The sequence below is a fragment of the Nothoprocta perdicaria genome, unplaced genomic scaffold, assembly GCF_003342845.1.
Source record: "Nothoprocta perdicaria isolate Ctin4 unplaced genomic scaffold, notPer1 scaffold_72, whole genome shotgun sequence".
Classification (NCBI taxonomy): domain Eukaryota; kingdom Metazoa; phylum Chordata; class Aves; order Tinamiformes; family Tinamidae; genus Nothoprocta; species Nothoprocta perdicaria.
Window position 1 is genome coordinate 220,806 of NW_020455999.1, and position 15,609 is coordinate 236,414.

At 48.6% G+C, this 15,609-nt stretch overlaps 1 protein-coding gene across 1 annotated transcript; it reads right to left on the reverse strand.

Moving 5' to 3' along the window:
• Positions 1-1,527: 1,527 nt before the first annotated feature.
• LACTBL1 (lactamase beta like 1) lies at positions 1,528-9,420 on the reverse strand. The gene is made up of 6 exons (XM_026051058.1): positions 9,347-9,420; positions 8,820-8,929; positions 7,854-8,011; positions 6,684-6,931; positions 4,286-4,391; positions 1,528-2,581 (listed from the first exon to the last, which is right to left on the reverse strand). The coding sequence occupies exons 1-6, from the start codon at positions 9,393-9,395 to the stop codon at positions 1,603-1,605; spliced, it is 1,650 nt and encodes a 549-aa protein (XP_025906843.1). The 5' UTR covers positions 9,396-9,420; the 3' UTR covers positions 1,528-1,602.
• Between the last annotated feature and the right edge of the window lie 6,189 nt (positions 9,421-15,609).

The window sequence follows — 15,609 nt, forward strand, 5'->3', positions numbered from 1 at the left end:
GGAAACGGATACAGCAGCAACTGCCACTGCCTGTAAGGCAAGGCTGACTTTATTTTGTGTGCTTAGCAGGGAAATGAAGTAGTCTGAACAAAAGCAGGGAAGGGAATTTGTGAATTTTAGATTTACAGGCCTTCACTGATGGTCGCTCTGCTCAGTGGGAAGATTGAGGAACGACACAGAATAAAAACGAAGGGAGAGAGGAAAAGGGAGGGGAGTCAGGGAGATTTATTTCCTCGTTCTCTGGGACATGTCCTCTTTCAAGACCCTTGGTAAACAAGCAGTAGCAGAAAGTCAAACCACAAGGGGCTCCAGCCTTAAACCAGGGACAGTATTGGAGAATATGGGCTTCAAAAACCTCTGATGAAAGAAGACAGTGCTAGTAGGACCATTCCATGTGCTGCCTCCAGGATTTTCTTGCCGTACAGCTGTGCCTGTTCTCTGTAGATAAGCTTTCTATATGAAGTAATAGTTATCTTCCTCTGCCTCTCTGCTTTTATTTCAGGCTCCAGTTAGGGCTGTAATCACAACGCTGTCCTACACATGAAAGGGTTTTGGAGGAGCCAAGGCTGGTGCTGCTTTCCTTGTCTTGCAGTCATGGTGTCTGACTCTGCTCACTTCACAGTTATATGAGGTTGGCCATCAATGACATGTCACTTGCCTACCTTAACATTGAGCTGGCAGAAGACGGGAGAAGAAAATGCACCCGTGGCTTTGCAGGATGCTTGTGGCTGCACCTAGCCTTAATGTGGCATTACCTGAGGCTAATGCACTTGCAGTTGATATCCCACCTCATCCTCCTTCTAGAGATGTACCTTTTTCTGCAGAATAAACAGCGTCACCTCCACTGTCTGCATAGTGATCCTGCATGGCCATAAATGCACACGTGCACACATCTGCCTGCGCACTGAGATAGTCACAAACCTGAGCCCGTTGGAATAGACCAGGATATGGTCCTATACACTCTACTAGACTTCAACATCTGTACTTAAGTGTTGCCATTTCCTTTACGTGACTGCAGCTTCTGCAGAAGCTGCCTCATAGCCACAACCCAGGAGAAGAATGGACCTCTCATTTGCCAGGTATCACAGATCAGGCCTGGTATGGGGCTGGTGGCATTTTCTAGCACACTACGCTTTTGGCAAATCCGGTAAGGAATCTTGTTCATGACAGCTGGACTCCTGAAGGGCCATGGAAGAACCCAAGGATTGAAGAGGAGATATTTTCTGAGAGATGGTAAGTTCTCAGCCCTTGGATGATATCAGCCAGTTACCACAATGGTCATCAAAGGGACAGGATCATTGTGTGAAGACTTAAGTGCTGGGATTTCTCTGTGGCATCCAAATGCTTTTTTCTCTAGCCCGTTTCCAGTGGATGCTTCTCCAAGCTCTATAAGTCATGAGCCAGCCGGCCATGCACTGCCAGAGCAGGCAACACATTGCAGCCTTTTTGGAAGTGAAACACAAGGTATTTGTTGGAGGAAATACACTGGAGAGCATATTCCCCTTTTTAGCGGCATCCATAAAACCACACAGAGAGGAAAGTCTAGGAAGACACAGATTTGGAGCCAGCTCCCAGAAATGGTTAGAAAAGGAGAGGGGACAGTCAGCTATAGAACACGGGTTTACGAAGTACACGCACCACGTTGTACGTGTTCAGCCCTGGTGCGTCAAAACCAGGAGATAAGCCCTTGCGATCAAACGGGTAAAAATTAAAAAGCTGCCCATCCTGAGTCTCCAGTGAGATGGACGCAGAGCCCAGGTGCAGAACACATGGGAACTCCTTGTCAAAAACAACTTGGAACACTCGGTCTTCCAAGTGGTGGAGCTTGATTGTCCTGTACTTCTCAGGGATCAGCTCTTCAACGTGAGGCCCAAACTGCTGCATGACCAGCACCCCACCAGGTCCAACTTTGATCTCATAGAAAGTCAGGTTGGAATAAGTGTAGTAGCCAACATAAGGGACTGGGCTTGGAGGAGGTGTCAAGCTTTTCTCTGCCTCCCTGAACGCTGTCTCCATTGCAGGAATGAGATACTCATACGTCTGAGTCACGATGTCCTTCCCTTGCGGCCGAGGCCCTGCCATCAGCACAATGAAGCTGAGACGGAGTTTGGAGATGAGGGAGAATGTAGCTGAATAACCATCGAGGTCTCCATCCTTCCTAATGACGTCATAACCCAATTGCTCATTAATCTCCCAAGGTGTGCCGGTTTTGTTAGCAAAATACTCAGTGGAGCACTTAAACAAAGGGGTCAGCATCGTCTTCACGGTGTCCGGCTCCAGCAGGCGACGGTGGTAGGTGCCAAGAAAGACCATCGCCAGCTTGGCGAGGTCAGCAGCTGTGGAGTACATTTGGCCAGAAGGTCTGTACCAGCCGAGGTCGTAGAGTGGGGCTGGTTGCCGGCTGCCGTAGAAGCCCACGGCCATCTGCGAGCGAATGGGCGGCGTGATGTCGAAGCCGGTGTCCTCCATGCCCAGGCGGTCCAGGATGTTCTCCGAGACCCAGCGCTGGTATTCCCCCTCCGCCGCGTGGTCGGCCAGCACGTGCGCCATCAGGGAGAAGGCTAAATTGCTGTAATGGCACCTAAAGAAAGAAGGGGACATATCTGCATCAGCCTTATGCAATATGGGTACAACCATGTGAAAACACTGGCTAGGACCTTCACCCCTGGGGAAAGATTGTCATTTATCAGATCCCATGCTAAACAGAAAGAAGGGGTGAAAGAGGATTGGAGAAAAAGTTCCAATGCTGCTACCCTGATTTGTTGTTAACTGAAGAAAGAATGAGGAATTTCTTATGGGAACATCAGCAGAGTTATTTAATCTCTACTCATAGAAAGAGAGAGACAATAAAACTCAAAAAAAATGTAACGCAAAACCTTCACATTTGCGTATCTTGACTTACTGCTAATAATTGTTCAACTAAGAGCACATTCGTTCTTTTCAAGAGCAGAGTTGAGAGGTAGAGATGCTTACCTTAAAGGTCTCAAAATCCCAGGTAAGCCTCTTTGGAGATCTAACATGGTACAAACTCTTAAGTATCTAAGCTACTGTAAGATGGTAAAAGCACTTAAAAAGCACTTAAAATCCTGCAAGGCAACATCCAGCAATGTTAAGTTGCTAAAGACGCTGGAGTGCTTGAGTCTTTAATATCCATAAAGTACTTTAAATCTCTACACTTGACTGAAGATAAGAATGGGCACATTTTCTTCTCAAAGATGTTTTCAAATTTCACAATGTTTTCAGTCTTGTTTCTTCTTTCAGCTTTTGTGAAGTCTATATAGATCCCAAATTTGGCCCCATCTGTCTTAGCCCATCTGTTTCCCACTGGCTGAATAAAAACATGCTGAATGCATACATTTTTATACTGGCAATGAATACATATTGGATCTAGCATTTAATATTTGAAATGGGGCTAAAGTTCAACATTTAAAGAAAAATATTTTAAAATTTCTATAGCAATGAACAGGAATATCCTTTAGTAAGAATAAACTGTAAAGTACATCCAAGGACAGGGACACAACATTGGACAGAAATCTATGCAAAATTTCCATGATCAAACCATTAATTTAACCACGAGGCAGCAGTGTGCCCTCATGGTCAAGGAGGCCAATGGGATCCTGGCTGCATCAGGAGGACGTTGCCAGCAGGACAGGGACGGGATCCTGCCCCTCTACTCAGCTCTGGGGAGGCCAGACCTGGGGTATTGGAGGAAGGGGCCAAGCTCTTCTCAGTGGTGGCCAGTGACAGGACCAGGGGCAATGGGTGTAAGTTGCACCACAGGCAGTTCCATCTCCATGTGAGGAGGAACTTCTTTACTGTGAGGGTGACAGAGCCCTGGAACAGGCTGCCCAGGGAGGCTGGGGAGTCTCCTTCTCTGGAGGTCTCCCAAACCCGCCTGGATGCCACCCTGTGCCCCGTGCTCTGGGTGTCCCTGCTGGAGCAGGGGTTGGACTAGATGATGTCTAGAGGTCCCTTCCAACCTTAACCATTCTGTGATTCTATGTAATTTCTTTTTAGAAAGAGCCTTCTAGCCTCACAGACTTCAAGTTACAGCAAAATCTCAACAGCCCAAGGCAAATTTCTCCACGTAAATTCATCTCTGCTCAGCTTAAAAAATGTGGCACTCCCCAAAACCACTAATTCAACCTAAAACTGTATGTGTAGACAAATGACCTGAAGCTCCACTTAGGAATGACCATTGGTTATGGAGACTCCAAGTGTGGCTAATGTCCAGGTAAGAAGGAAATTACTCCAGACCCAAAGCCCACAAATGCATTCATCTGACCTGGTTCCTGGGTCAGCAACCAACACATCGTCTTTCAGGAGAGCAAGAGCATCCTGCGTGTTGCCTTTCCACAGCAGGCTGGTAGACCGCAGCCTCCTGGGCAGACCTGCACCATGGAGAAGAAAGGTTCAAACATCTTGAGACAAAGACAGCTCAGCAAATACTGGGTTAGGTGAAGAGAGAACAAAAAGCAAGCTTCAATGGTAAGGTAGAGACAGCCACGTAAGCACATCTACGTGTGGCAAAAGTGCTGCAGGAACCAGCTCGTACCAGACTGCGTGTCACAATGTGGCGGCCACAGGCCACCAAATCCAGGTAATATATTTCCTTGCCCAGCACTGACAGGGGATTACTGCATTTTGGTTAAAACGTCTTCATGAACAGCAAAACCACGACCAACCCCAAGCGCATTGGGAATGTTGGGGAGATCCCTGTCCTTATTCCCACATGACTCTATTCCCTGGCCTTCAAAGGTGTGATACAACTTGTTTATGGATATTTGCTTACTATCCCTCTCTCTGTAAGACTTGAACTTCTCTGACTCGTTTTGGGCTTGGCCCCAAGTATTTTTGACTTTTTTTTCAGCATTATCAAAATGTTTTCAATTTTTGAATGTGGAAATATTAGAGGAAGCTCCTTTGACTTTTAATTCCACCACCCTGTAATCTACTAAAAGCTTTGAGCCAGGACTCTCAAAAATGCCACGGGCTGCTCTCTCGTTTGCTGAGGTACAAGAATGCACCGGATCTGTGGCTCACCAAGTACAGAACCTCAGCTACATCAGGAATTAAACCCTCCTTGCAGTTGTTGACAGCTGACTTTGATTTGCAGGTTCGGAGAAAATCATGCAGGATGCATGACAGAAAAACGGCTTGCCGTCACCTGCTCAGTGAGCGTGTGCTAAGTCTTGGCAAAGCTGAATTAAGCCCTGTTCTGTCGTAGCAGCAGCACGTGGTTTCTTTTTCCCCAACTGGTCTGACCTTGGGATTTGAACTGGAACCAGAGCATTTTTCTACTTCTGCTCTGTGATTATTTGTGCGGCTTAATGACCAGTAAGAGACACAAAGAGCATCTTCCAATTGACTCTGGGCTTCTTCATGTTCTGCTTTTCACAGTGGCAGCAAAGAAAATGCTGAGCCACCTGGAAAGGTCACCCAGTTCCCTGCCAGCAGTGCAGGTTCTCTCTTGAGGTTCACTGAAAGGCTTCAGAAATGGTAAACCAGAGAATGTGGGAGCATAACAGAAAGCCCAAGTCGTTGATTTGAGCTTCATGGGCTGCTAATTAATGTGACAAGCCTGCTGTTAATAACTTACGATAGAAACTCATACTGTCATTCATGCACATGTGAAAATCACAAGATTAACGGGGTGGAACTTCACTCTAGCAGTGCACACATCAAGCACTGGGGAGAAAATTCTTTATTTGGGCTGTTTATTTTTTTCCAATATTCAATTATAAAACTACATATGGGTGTATAATAGATCAATTTCTACTGAAATAGTTTAAATGAAAAAATATTTACAATATCCAGTGCCATGACACTTATCTTTGTGCTAAGTGGAACCTACTCCTACTCCTTTCAGTCTCTGCGTTAGCTTGAAGTGAAGCTCTGCTCCCTCCTGCAGTATTGGACTTTATATTTTGTTTGGAATGCAGGTCCTAATTTGGGGTATTTACTACAGTTTTGGAAAGGGAGCTAAACCATGAGCGGTGCAGGGCCCAGCCAAAATGCTGCACCGACTCTTATCACACTGGCTCTTATCACACTGCATCTTCAGCCAGCAAATTCTGGAATCTCCAGGTCGAGCACTCTATTTCTGAAAGAGGTTAGAGATCTCCCCAGCCCTCTGATCTTCCACATCAACATAGGAGTTACCCATTTGCAACTGCAGCGGCAGATTAAAGAGTCTTCTGTCAGCAAGTGCAGAGCTATTCATAGCTCAGGAATCCCAGATCAGGGACCACACTGACGGCTAAATTTAGCTCAGAAATTGAGGTCTATCTGTTCAGAGCAAAGACGGTTTGGTGCCACTTTGACCCTGCATCTCGGAAAAATAAGAGCACTCCGGACCAGCAGGTGAGAGCTGTTGTGCAATTGGAGCTTGCTGTCAGGTTGTGCAGTGGTGTTGGAGGAAATCCATATTCTCCCTGGCTGGGAAAAGCAGCTCCCCAGCCCCTCTGGGCTGGAAAGGCACCTGGGCAGGAATTTGCTTTTAGCACCCGATGAAGCTGCTGACAGCACGTGGCCAAGGATCCCACCTGAAACCAGGGCGAAAGTGCAAGGGTGCAGAGCCCGCCTTGGGAACTGACCATAGCAAAAGCTTTGCTTTTATCCCCATTAAATGCTCCGTTTTCTCCCTGGCCTTTTCCGAAGGGTAGGGAGCAGGTAGGTCTCACCTGAGAGCTGGCTGGCCATTCTGCGCAAGGTGACCGGCGATGGCTTAAGCGGTATGGAGCCTTTCTCCAAAAACACCAGTCCATCTGCCGTGTATCTCTGCTCTGATTCCTTCAGCTTCCCCAGGGGGTTTTTAATGGCAAAGTTCTGGGCGTAACGTTCCAAGGGGTCATCCAGCGATGTGACTTTGCCTTCCTCCCACATCTTGTACAACATGATGGTAGGAAAGATCTTGGAGACGCTGGCAATCCTGTTAGGGAATGTACCATAAAAAAAAAGGATTTTTGAGATTAAAACACTATTAAAGTTTTGCATTTCATATTCAGATTGGATATTGGATGGCTTGAGAGCGCATTAAGATACAGAGAAGGTCTTCTAGAAGACAACACATGCATTCCTGTATGCAGGGATTGTACCATGATACAGGGAAAGAAAACAGCCCATCACAGCTGTTGAAACTTCCCAAAACTGTTTATTCTGAGGGTAACATTTGATAGTCATATTGAAGTCCATATGTTGCAAATTTATCAAGCTTATAAATCATTGAAAACAAGTCTTTAAAGAAAGTAAATACAAAGCAAACATTCGGTTTGGTTTATAGATACACAGATCAGGGGCTGGCTTGTTTGTAATACACATGCAGGCTTGATTCTCTCTTCATATAAAAAATAATGGCCAATATGTCCTTGACTTCACTGGGAGAATGAATAAGCCTCTGGGTCTACTTTGCATTCTCAGAATATACTCCTCCAAATTGCTGTCATTTTGTTAACTGAACTTTTCTTTTTTTTTTTTTTTTTTTTTATCCTCTGCACTAAAAGCCTGTGTCCTCACTGCTCGCAAAGCCTGTGCCAAGCTCCAGTGCTTCGATTTGTGCCCCAGCCTCTTCAAAACCTGGTGATTGCCCTATATGAGGAGCAAGAGGACCACTCCTCTCGGACTTTCACTGGTATGCAAATTTAAAATACAGTTAGAATCTGATTAAATCAGATTAAATTAAAAAAAAATCTCAAACAACTTATTAAGCCATGGGTGAAGGATGACTTTGGGAGTAGCTTAAGCTGGAGCAGGAGAAAACAAGCTCATGAGAGCGGTGCTGTCCCCAAAGACTGGGTCTCCAACACGTGTAACGGTTGTTTCCAGCTCTCCTGACTGTGGTACATCTGTCCTACCTGTAAATCGTGTACTCATTGGGCACCACGGAGAAGGGGTCCGAGCCATTCTTCTTCCCAAAGTTGCCTGTCCAGAGCACTGTATCATTGTAGATAACTATGGCAGACATGGCCGGGAGGCCGGAGTTATGAATCCTTTGGCGCAGCATCATATCCACCTGGAGAAGGACAGGAAAGGAGGAGTTTCTCAGTGAAGAGCCTTACAATGCAACTCATCTGTAACATGACCCAAGGAATCAGCCCCGTTTGCTGCCAAGACCTTGAGGGTCAATGTGAAGGTTAGTGATTTTTCAAATGTATCTTGGCAAAAAGCTTGCACTTCAACTCTGCTCAAATGCTTTTGCTGAAATACCCATTTCCCCCCCCTCTTTGGCTCTCTCTACACGTCTGCTGTGTAGTAGACAGTGGTGCTCATCAATGTGATATCTATGATACTCATATGATTGAAACCAAATGCTAATGCTCTCATGATTGCGTTTTTTTCCCTTTTAAACTGTGGTGCACACATCTGTTCCTTGCACTAGTGTTTTAGGTCCTAAGATGGGCGAGAACAAGGCTCAGGGTTTTTAAATATCCCCTGGTGCTTGTTTTGCCACCAAACACGTTAGGCTTAGTGAGCAAACAGCATTACTTGTCCATAGGCTTAGGCAGAATGTGAGGTGATGTGAAAATGCCCTTTTTTCAGGTGCTGGTACCTAGGCTCCCTTCAAGTATGTTTCAATATGTGTTTGTGCTGAAGAGTGCCCACCAGACCTCCTGATGGACAAGTAGTGCAGTTTATTCATTAAGTTTTAGATCAAACAACTGCTTATTAACCTGTTCTCTACGTGAAATGATAGCATTTTTACCTCTAATTCTAGACTCACTGATTCTGCACCTCCTCTACACCCATCTCCTTCCCTGGAGATACTCGGGTGCAAAATACACGTCCTAGCCCCTAGCCTCCGTTTCTGCCTCCCCTCAGACCTTCTCCAGTGCTTCCTTCAGAATGGGGATGGGATGGTCCAGTGGAACCGGCTCCGGATAGCGAGGACACATCTGCACAGCTTCCGATCTCACCTCCATCACAGAGGGGCCTGGGAAACAGGGACGCAGGTTACAGGGATAGACACACTCACAGGCCAGACACACTCACACACACACACCTCCAGAGATCATTTCTGGCTTTGTGTCTCTGTGCATTTGATGCATTTGCACTGTGTATGATCCACCCTTGTATGCACAGTGTTTGTGTCTGTCCATTGAGATTGCAGCAATCAACACAAAGGAATTTTAGCGCTAATTAGGGTTCTTTCTTCAGAAAGTGAGATCTGGATACTCAGGACACTTGTACCCTATCAACTCTACCTCCTCGGCGTCCTTGCGTCAGCCAAACAGGAGTAGATTGAATGTCCCCAAGTGGACATTAGTCCGCTTTAGGTGGACATTAGGTGTTTATTAGTCTCACCAGCTTCTCTATCAAGCCATGGGTAGGTTCAAAGCTGCCTACTTACTGGGCTCCACCTTGGGGAGGCTGTACTGCCAGAGGAAGCAGCCCGTCATAGCGACCGAGAGCAGGAAGAAGATGACAACCAAGACGTGGATCCACCTCACTTCCATAACAGAGAGCTTGAGGAGGCCCCTGCTGCTGGAGGCCTGCTGTGAGCACAAGAGAGAGGATCTCAGAGGAAATAACAGCAAGAACCTGCCTTTCATACACACCAGCTGCTGCAAGGACACACACTAAGCCAGGGAATGCTGGAGGGATGCAACACAAGAGCTGGACGTATGACTGACACCAAATCCCAATGCCTGGTACTGGAGATGGCCTCTTGTCTTTTCGTGATGTTTGCAAGATGTTCTTCTCCCTGCCTGTTTGGTGCTCATTGAGGAATCCCAGTTGTCCAGCTGCTGGGAGCTTGCCTTCCCCACAACCTGCAGACCCACTCAAGATGTCAGGATTCTTTTCTATAGCTCTCCTTTCCTCCCATCTCCGTCACTGGGACTTATTCCTGGATATCCTTTCCAATCTCTTTTCCCAGAGTCCCTTATCTGCTCATGAATGCCACCAGCCAGATTGCCTGGGAAAAATCCATCTTTAATAGACAAAATGATAGATTTTTTTTTTACCACATACCGCCTTTAGCCTTCTATTTTGTCCCTGCAACTCCCATTTTATCATGTGCCATCTGTAAGCTTGGCATTTACAGAAGTAATGTTTTGGAAAACTCCCTAATATCCTAGGTTTGTGCAGCTCTCCCCGCTGGAGACCATTCAGGTTGGTGATACCACCACAGAAATGCTGAAGAATAACAAGGAGCAGATGACAAACGATTAGGTGCCTCAGCACGAGCTCTGCTCTTTCTCTGACTGCGGGGGGTCAGTAGGGTGCTTTGGGAAGTTTGGCAATTAGCGTTAGGAAACATATGGCCTGCCATTTGCATCCAATATGGTCCACTTTCCAAAGCTGTTCAAGGTTGTCCGGACTTGTTTGTGGTATAGACAGACTCAAATGCTCCCTTTAGGTTTCTGCATAGCCCGTTTCTCTGAATCCACACAGGGGATGGTTCATGTAAGAGCTTCTGCAGGAAACAGAGCCTTATCACTGAGCAATGAGGAGTCCTTTCCAGCCTGTTCTCATGCCTCTTTGGCACCAAAACCAGCTTGAGTGAAGTATACACGACCTTACACAGTGCCTTAGCCAACAGGGCCCCAGATCCGCGCTTGGGACAGCCCATGTGCTGACATCCGTGGTTAATCACTCACACTCTGACAGGTTGTGGTTTATGCTGGAGGACGTCTCCAAAGCTGCTTTCCTGCAGCAAGGGGTGGGATGGGATTCTCTTTACTCTAGAGCAGTCATGGGATGATTTTCTTCAGTTCCCTCATTGTAAGGGAGCTCTCCCACCAAACCAGAGCTTCCCAGATAATTTTCGACCTCTTTTCTTGAGCAACCCAATTCCAGCTGGCTTCGCCATCTCATCTACGTTACTCAGCGACCATCAATGCTAGTAGAATAAACACAGCATAGCAGGGGAAGGACATACCAAGTTCTTGGACGCATTCAAATGGATGCACATTCATGCAGGACCATGCACCAAGGCATGAGGAGCAATCCTGGTGTGGCTTAACTACCCGCTCTCTCTTCTTTCTCCCTAATCTACGCAATTTAGGAGGAGGAGAAGGAACGGGGATTTTGCAGAGACCTCTCCCACCTTCACAATCTCCCCACTTGCCTCCCCACGACCACCTAGGTGCTCTAGCACGCATGCTGCCCCATCGAGAGCCCCTCTCAGCACCCGTCTGGGAGAATATCCCAAGGGAATACCCCCTTGTGCATACCATTGCCAGAAGCCGTCTCAGTCGTGGAGGCCATCGCTGGGCTGCACCAAACCCGCCCCGGCTGATCTCCAGCCTAGGAGGGACGGGGTAGAGTGCCTCGCCATGTTCCTCAACGCAGCCGCTCCTCACGGGGTGCTCCGGCTTTTCCCCCTTTAGCTGGTCCTGCCTGGGCTTTCCCTGCCTGCCGCACCAGGCTGTGGTGTTCCCAAAGTGCCGCAGATCTCCCCCCGGCAGAGAGGATTAAGTGACAGGGACGGAGTGGTATTTGCTCTCAGGAAAGTGCCCCGAGAGATTGGATGTTAATTCTCTCTAATGCTTCCCTGCCATGTGTGTGAATCGCGGCTTGAAACCATCAGAGCTTCATGGGCTATTTATAGCAGCTTCATCTCCTCCTGGCGTTTGAGCAGGAGGCGATTAACCCCTGGGATGGACCCGTGGCCCCCGCCAGCCCGGGGAGAGGACCAGGAGGAGACATGGAGGTGGGTAGGGGAGGAGCTCCGTCATGCTCCAGGTTGCATCCCGAAAGGTATCCTGGACTTTCCCCGCAGGGCTGGACCTAGATGTCCATGGGGCTGGTGTTCTCCCTCTTCTCAGCTCCATGGGCCTTGGGGAGAGGGAACGCGGAGGGCTGTGGTTTGCACTGGGATCCCTTACCCGCAGCTGCAACCCATCCATGACCGCTCGGGAGCCTCTTCTCATGCCCTGTGCCAGTCCCCACGAGAGAAAAATGCATAAATCCCTGCAGTGAAGGGGGAGGAAAAGTTAGTGCAAGAGGGGAAATGGGGTCAGGGCCAGAGGGGAGCCCTGCCAGAAAGGTGGGGAGGTTTTCCACTAGCACGGACCTGTGAAGCTCAATCCGGAGCAGCGGGAGCAGCAGGACAGGAACAGCCTTTGGACAGGGAGGTAGAGCAGAGCCAAAGGCCAGGGCAAATGCATTTGCTTTGGCAGCAGCGTGTTCTCTCCTCAGGGGCTGGACCCAGGATGGATCCCTTGCCAGGATCCGTCCTCACCCCACTCCCCCTCTGCCAGACCTGGAGCTTGGAGCTCTGCTTTGGACACCAAACAGCTGCTCAGCAGGAGCTGTCCAGCCCTTCTAGTCCCTTCCCCAGAGCCAGTCCCTAAAACCCGAGCCATCCTGAGGAGAGGAGCGGAGAGGAGCGGAGAGGAGAGGAGAGGAGAGGAGAGGAGAGGAGAGGAGAGGAGAGGCAGCTCCCAGAGCTCTTACCAGCCTGGCCACTGCGTCCCCCCGGTTCCAGCGCTGAGGAATTTGGGGCCGTCCTGACGCTGCAGATGTGAGGAGCATCTGAGGCACTAATCCCAACACTCAGCCTCTCCAGCACAGATTATTTATTGCCTGTGCCTCACCCCTCCTCGAGCAGCCCAACATCTGCCCAGGGATGCAGCAGAAGGAAAGCATCCCTGGTAAATTCATGGCTCAGGCAATGCGGTGGAGTGGAAAAGGGGGTGCTGGGGAGGAGGCTTGCACTTAACATGTTGTAACCTGAAAATATTCATAATGCAGAGTTGAAAGCACTGTTTTTTCCTTTTTTCCTTTTTTTTTTCTTTTTTTTTTCTCTTTTTTTTTTTTTCCAGGCTTTGAATGCCCCCGGCAGACCTCTTCTGCATGGTACAAGTCCCTCCTTTCAACCCAAGCAAGCCCCATGTTAGAGACCCCTCATCATGAGGCAGAAGATTCTGCCTTTCATGCTTGTTCCCTTCTCATCCCTGGACATAGCCCTGGCTTTGCTGAGAGCACAAGGCCCTGCGCTCTCAGAGCATCCTTCTGGCCCAAGGAGCAGCAAAAAGTGAAGGAAACATCACTTTTCCCCCCAGCTGTCCCACTGTGGCACGTGACAGGCTGCACACAACAGGTTGTGCCTCTCCTAAGGCCAGTTAGTGCCAAGTGATGCAGACCCCGGCTTTGAAGGTCAATTAGTGCAGGGTCTTTGACCTGGAGGACCTGGGAACCTGTGGGATGGGGGATGGCTGAAACAGGCTCTCCAAAGCCTTCTTGTGCCTCAGCTGCTGAATTACTACAGGAGCTTTACTTGGCCTTGGGATTGTCTGTGGTTTGAGTTATCACATCTCCTACACCCTCTTTCTGCCCAGCAGCATCCTGCAGGGACCCAACACATTTCTGTTTTCCCAGAAACCAAATCTGCACCTTTTTGAGCTTCTTTCTCATCTCCGTTTTCCTATTGTCCCGCTGTGTTTAGACACCATCTCCTTGAGCGTGTCCAAGATGCTCATCAACCCGAACAGGGCTGTTTCCTGTATCTGCTCCAGGGGTGATGTCGGGCAATGGAAAGTACATGTGTTCACAGGCCCCTGAGCCACCAGGACTCGTTGCGTAAGGGTATTTTTGCATTTTCATAGCTCAGCAAGCTGCTGGTCTTGGGTAGGTTGACAAGCAAGAAGAGCTTTCCTATGGGGAGAGCTCATTTAATGTGTATGGGGTGGACAGCATAAACCTGCAGAATTGTATTCGGCTAAGGGCTTCTCGAGCGCGAGGATGTGAACACATGGAGAGAGTCTGGATTCCGGGAAGAGTGTTCTGACCTGCCTAAGGACCAGCAGAACCCCATAAAACGTTGCATCCCCTCCATGCAAGGGTTTCTCCTCCATCTACAGAGCCCATAGTGAAGCTGCCAGCCACCCCACGCCTGCAGATCCCAGCTGGCTCCAGCGTTGGCTCCTTCTTTTCCTTTCCTTCCCCTCTCAGAAGTCTGCAGGGAAGCTGGATGTTTCACGGAGCCCTTTCAAAGCTCCCTCATTAACCGCTCGCCAGCAGCCCGGGCTCTGATAATGGGTATCGCCTCTGGAAATTGCAGCCCCATAGCAACAAGGAGTTTAATGGCTATTATTCCTATATGGGGGACATGGCTCTACCAATCCACCTCTTGCCTCTGGCAATGTCCCCTAGAAATGATGATTTCCTTTCGCGGGTAGCACAGACACAAACGCGGGTTTCACAAGCGCGAGAAGGCTCCTGGCCTTGCTCGGCAAGATACCTGAATTTTTTAGCAGTTTGGAATATTGCTATTTATTTTTGTGGAGTCAAATGAGAAATGTGAAAATCCTGGAGATATTGCAAAAAAAAAATGGAAAGATCCTTGCAAGAAATATCAGGAAACCTGTTTTCACAGGTAAGACTAATTTTTCCTCATTTCCAAGATTTTTATTAATTGGTGTTTTCCTCTCCACCAGAGGCCATTTAGACTCCAGTCACCATAGGCCTAGTGAGATCTTTTGTTCTGATACACAGCCTTGGGCCACTATGCCAAAGTTTGGCCACTTTCACGGTGAAGAAGGCTTTCCTTACGTCTCACCAGCTCATGTTGTAACCTGTGTCCACTGTCACCGTCTCTCCTCTGTGCACCTGGGACTTTCCTCAGAGTCTCTATCTTTCCTCCAGCCCCTTTGGGGCAGATATGGTTAGATCCTCTTATCCAAACAACTCTCACGTCTTCTTATCCACCACATGCTCCATCTCCTAAATTGTCTTCAGTGTTTTTGCTGCAGTTTGCCATCATCTCTCTTGCATCCCAAAAATGGAGTAAATGGGAGGACAACTTCTCTTTCTCCCAAGCAAACACACAGGTCACCCTCCCCTACCACGGGGACTCCGTGACATGAATTTGCCCAACGATCTCTGTCCCCATGTTCTCCAAGGCCACTAGCCACCTTATGCTGAACCCTTAGGGAGGGGTTTCATAGCAAATGTGAACCGCTCCTCAAGAAAGCAAGATCCTGCAGCATGTTACAAGATGCTGGAGTTGATGTTTGGATGTCTCCAAGCCTTGCTTCCAAGCCAACTAGATACCAGTGTAAAACTACACTCTGCAGGCGCTTCCCATGGCTGTGCAACACCAAGTCACCGCCCAAGGCAAGAACAGCTGTGGAACTGGTGACAGTGAGTGCATGTCCTGGAGAAACTTTTGTACCTCTTATTGCTCAGATCCGCTTCTCTTTCCCGCTCTCCAGGCAGGGATGAGGGATGTGCAAGGCTGGCATGCCCATGGCGATGCCCACGGCCTCTCGTGGGACCATGCTGCCATCTGTTGATAGCTCAGCGTGGGACCTCTGCACCAGCAAGTGCCTGGCCGTGGTGGCCCCAAGCCTTGCCAGGCTCCCCATCCTCTTCCTAGCCAAAATGTCCCTCCGTGGAGAGCCTGGTCAGGGACACAGACAGGGCATTGCTCTGGGCAGCACCGGTTTTTCCTGCCCTTGTGATGGCTGGACTGAAAAGAAGACACATGCAGCCTGTTCCCTGAAGAGATGGTACCAGGATGGCCTTGCCAATGCACCGCGGGCTGGGGCAGCATCTCTGCTCCTATACTTTAAATAGGTCAGCAGCAGGTGGCTGGATAAAATTGCCCTTCATTTTATTGCAAGGGAGCCGCAGACGAGGTCCTTCCCCGTGGCTAGCAGCAGG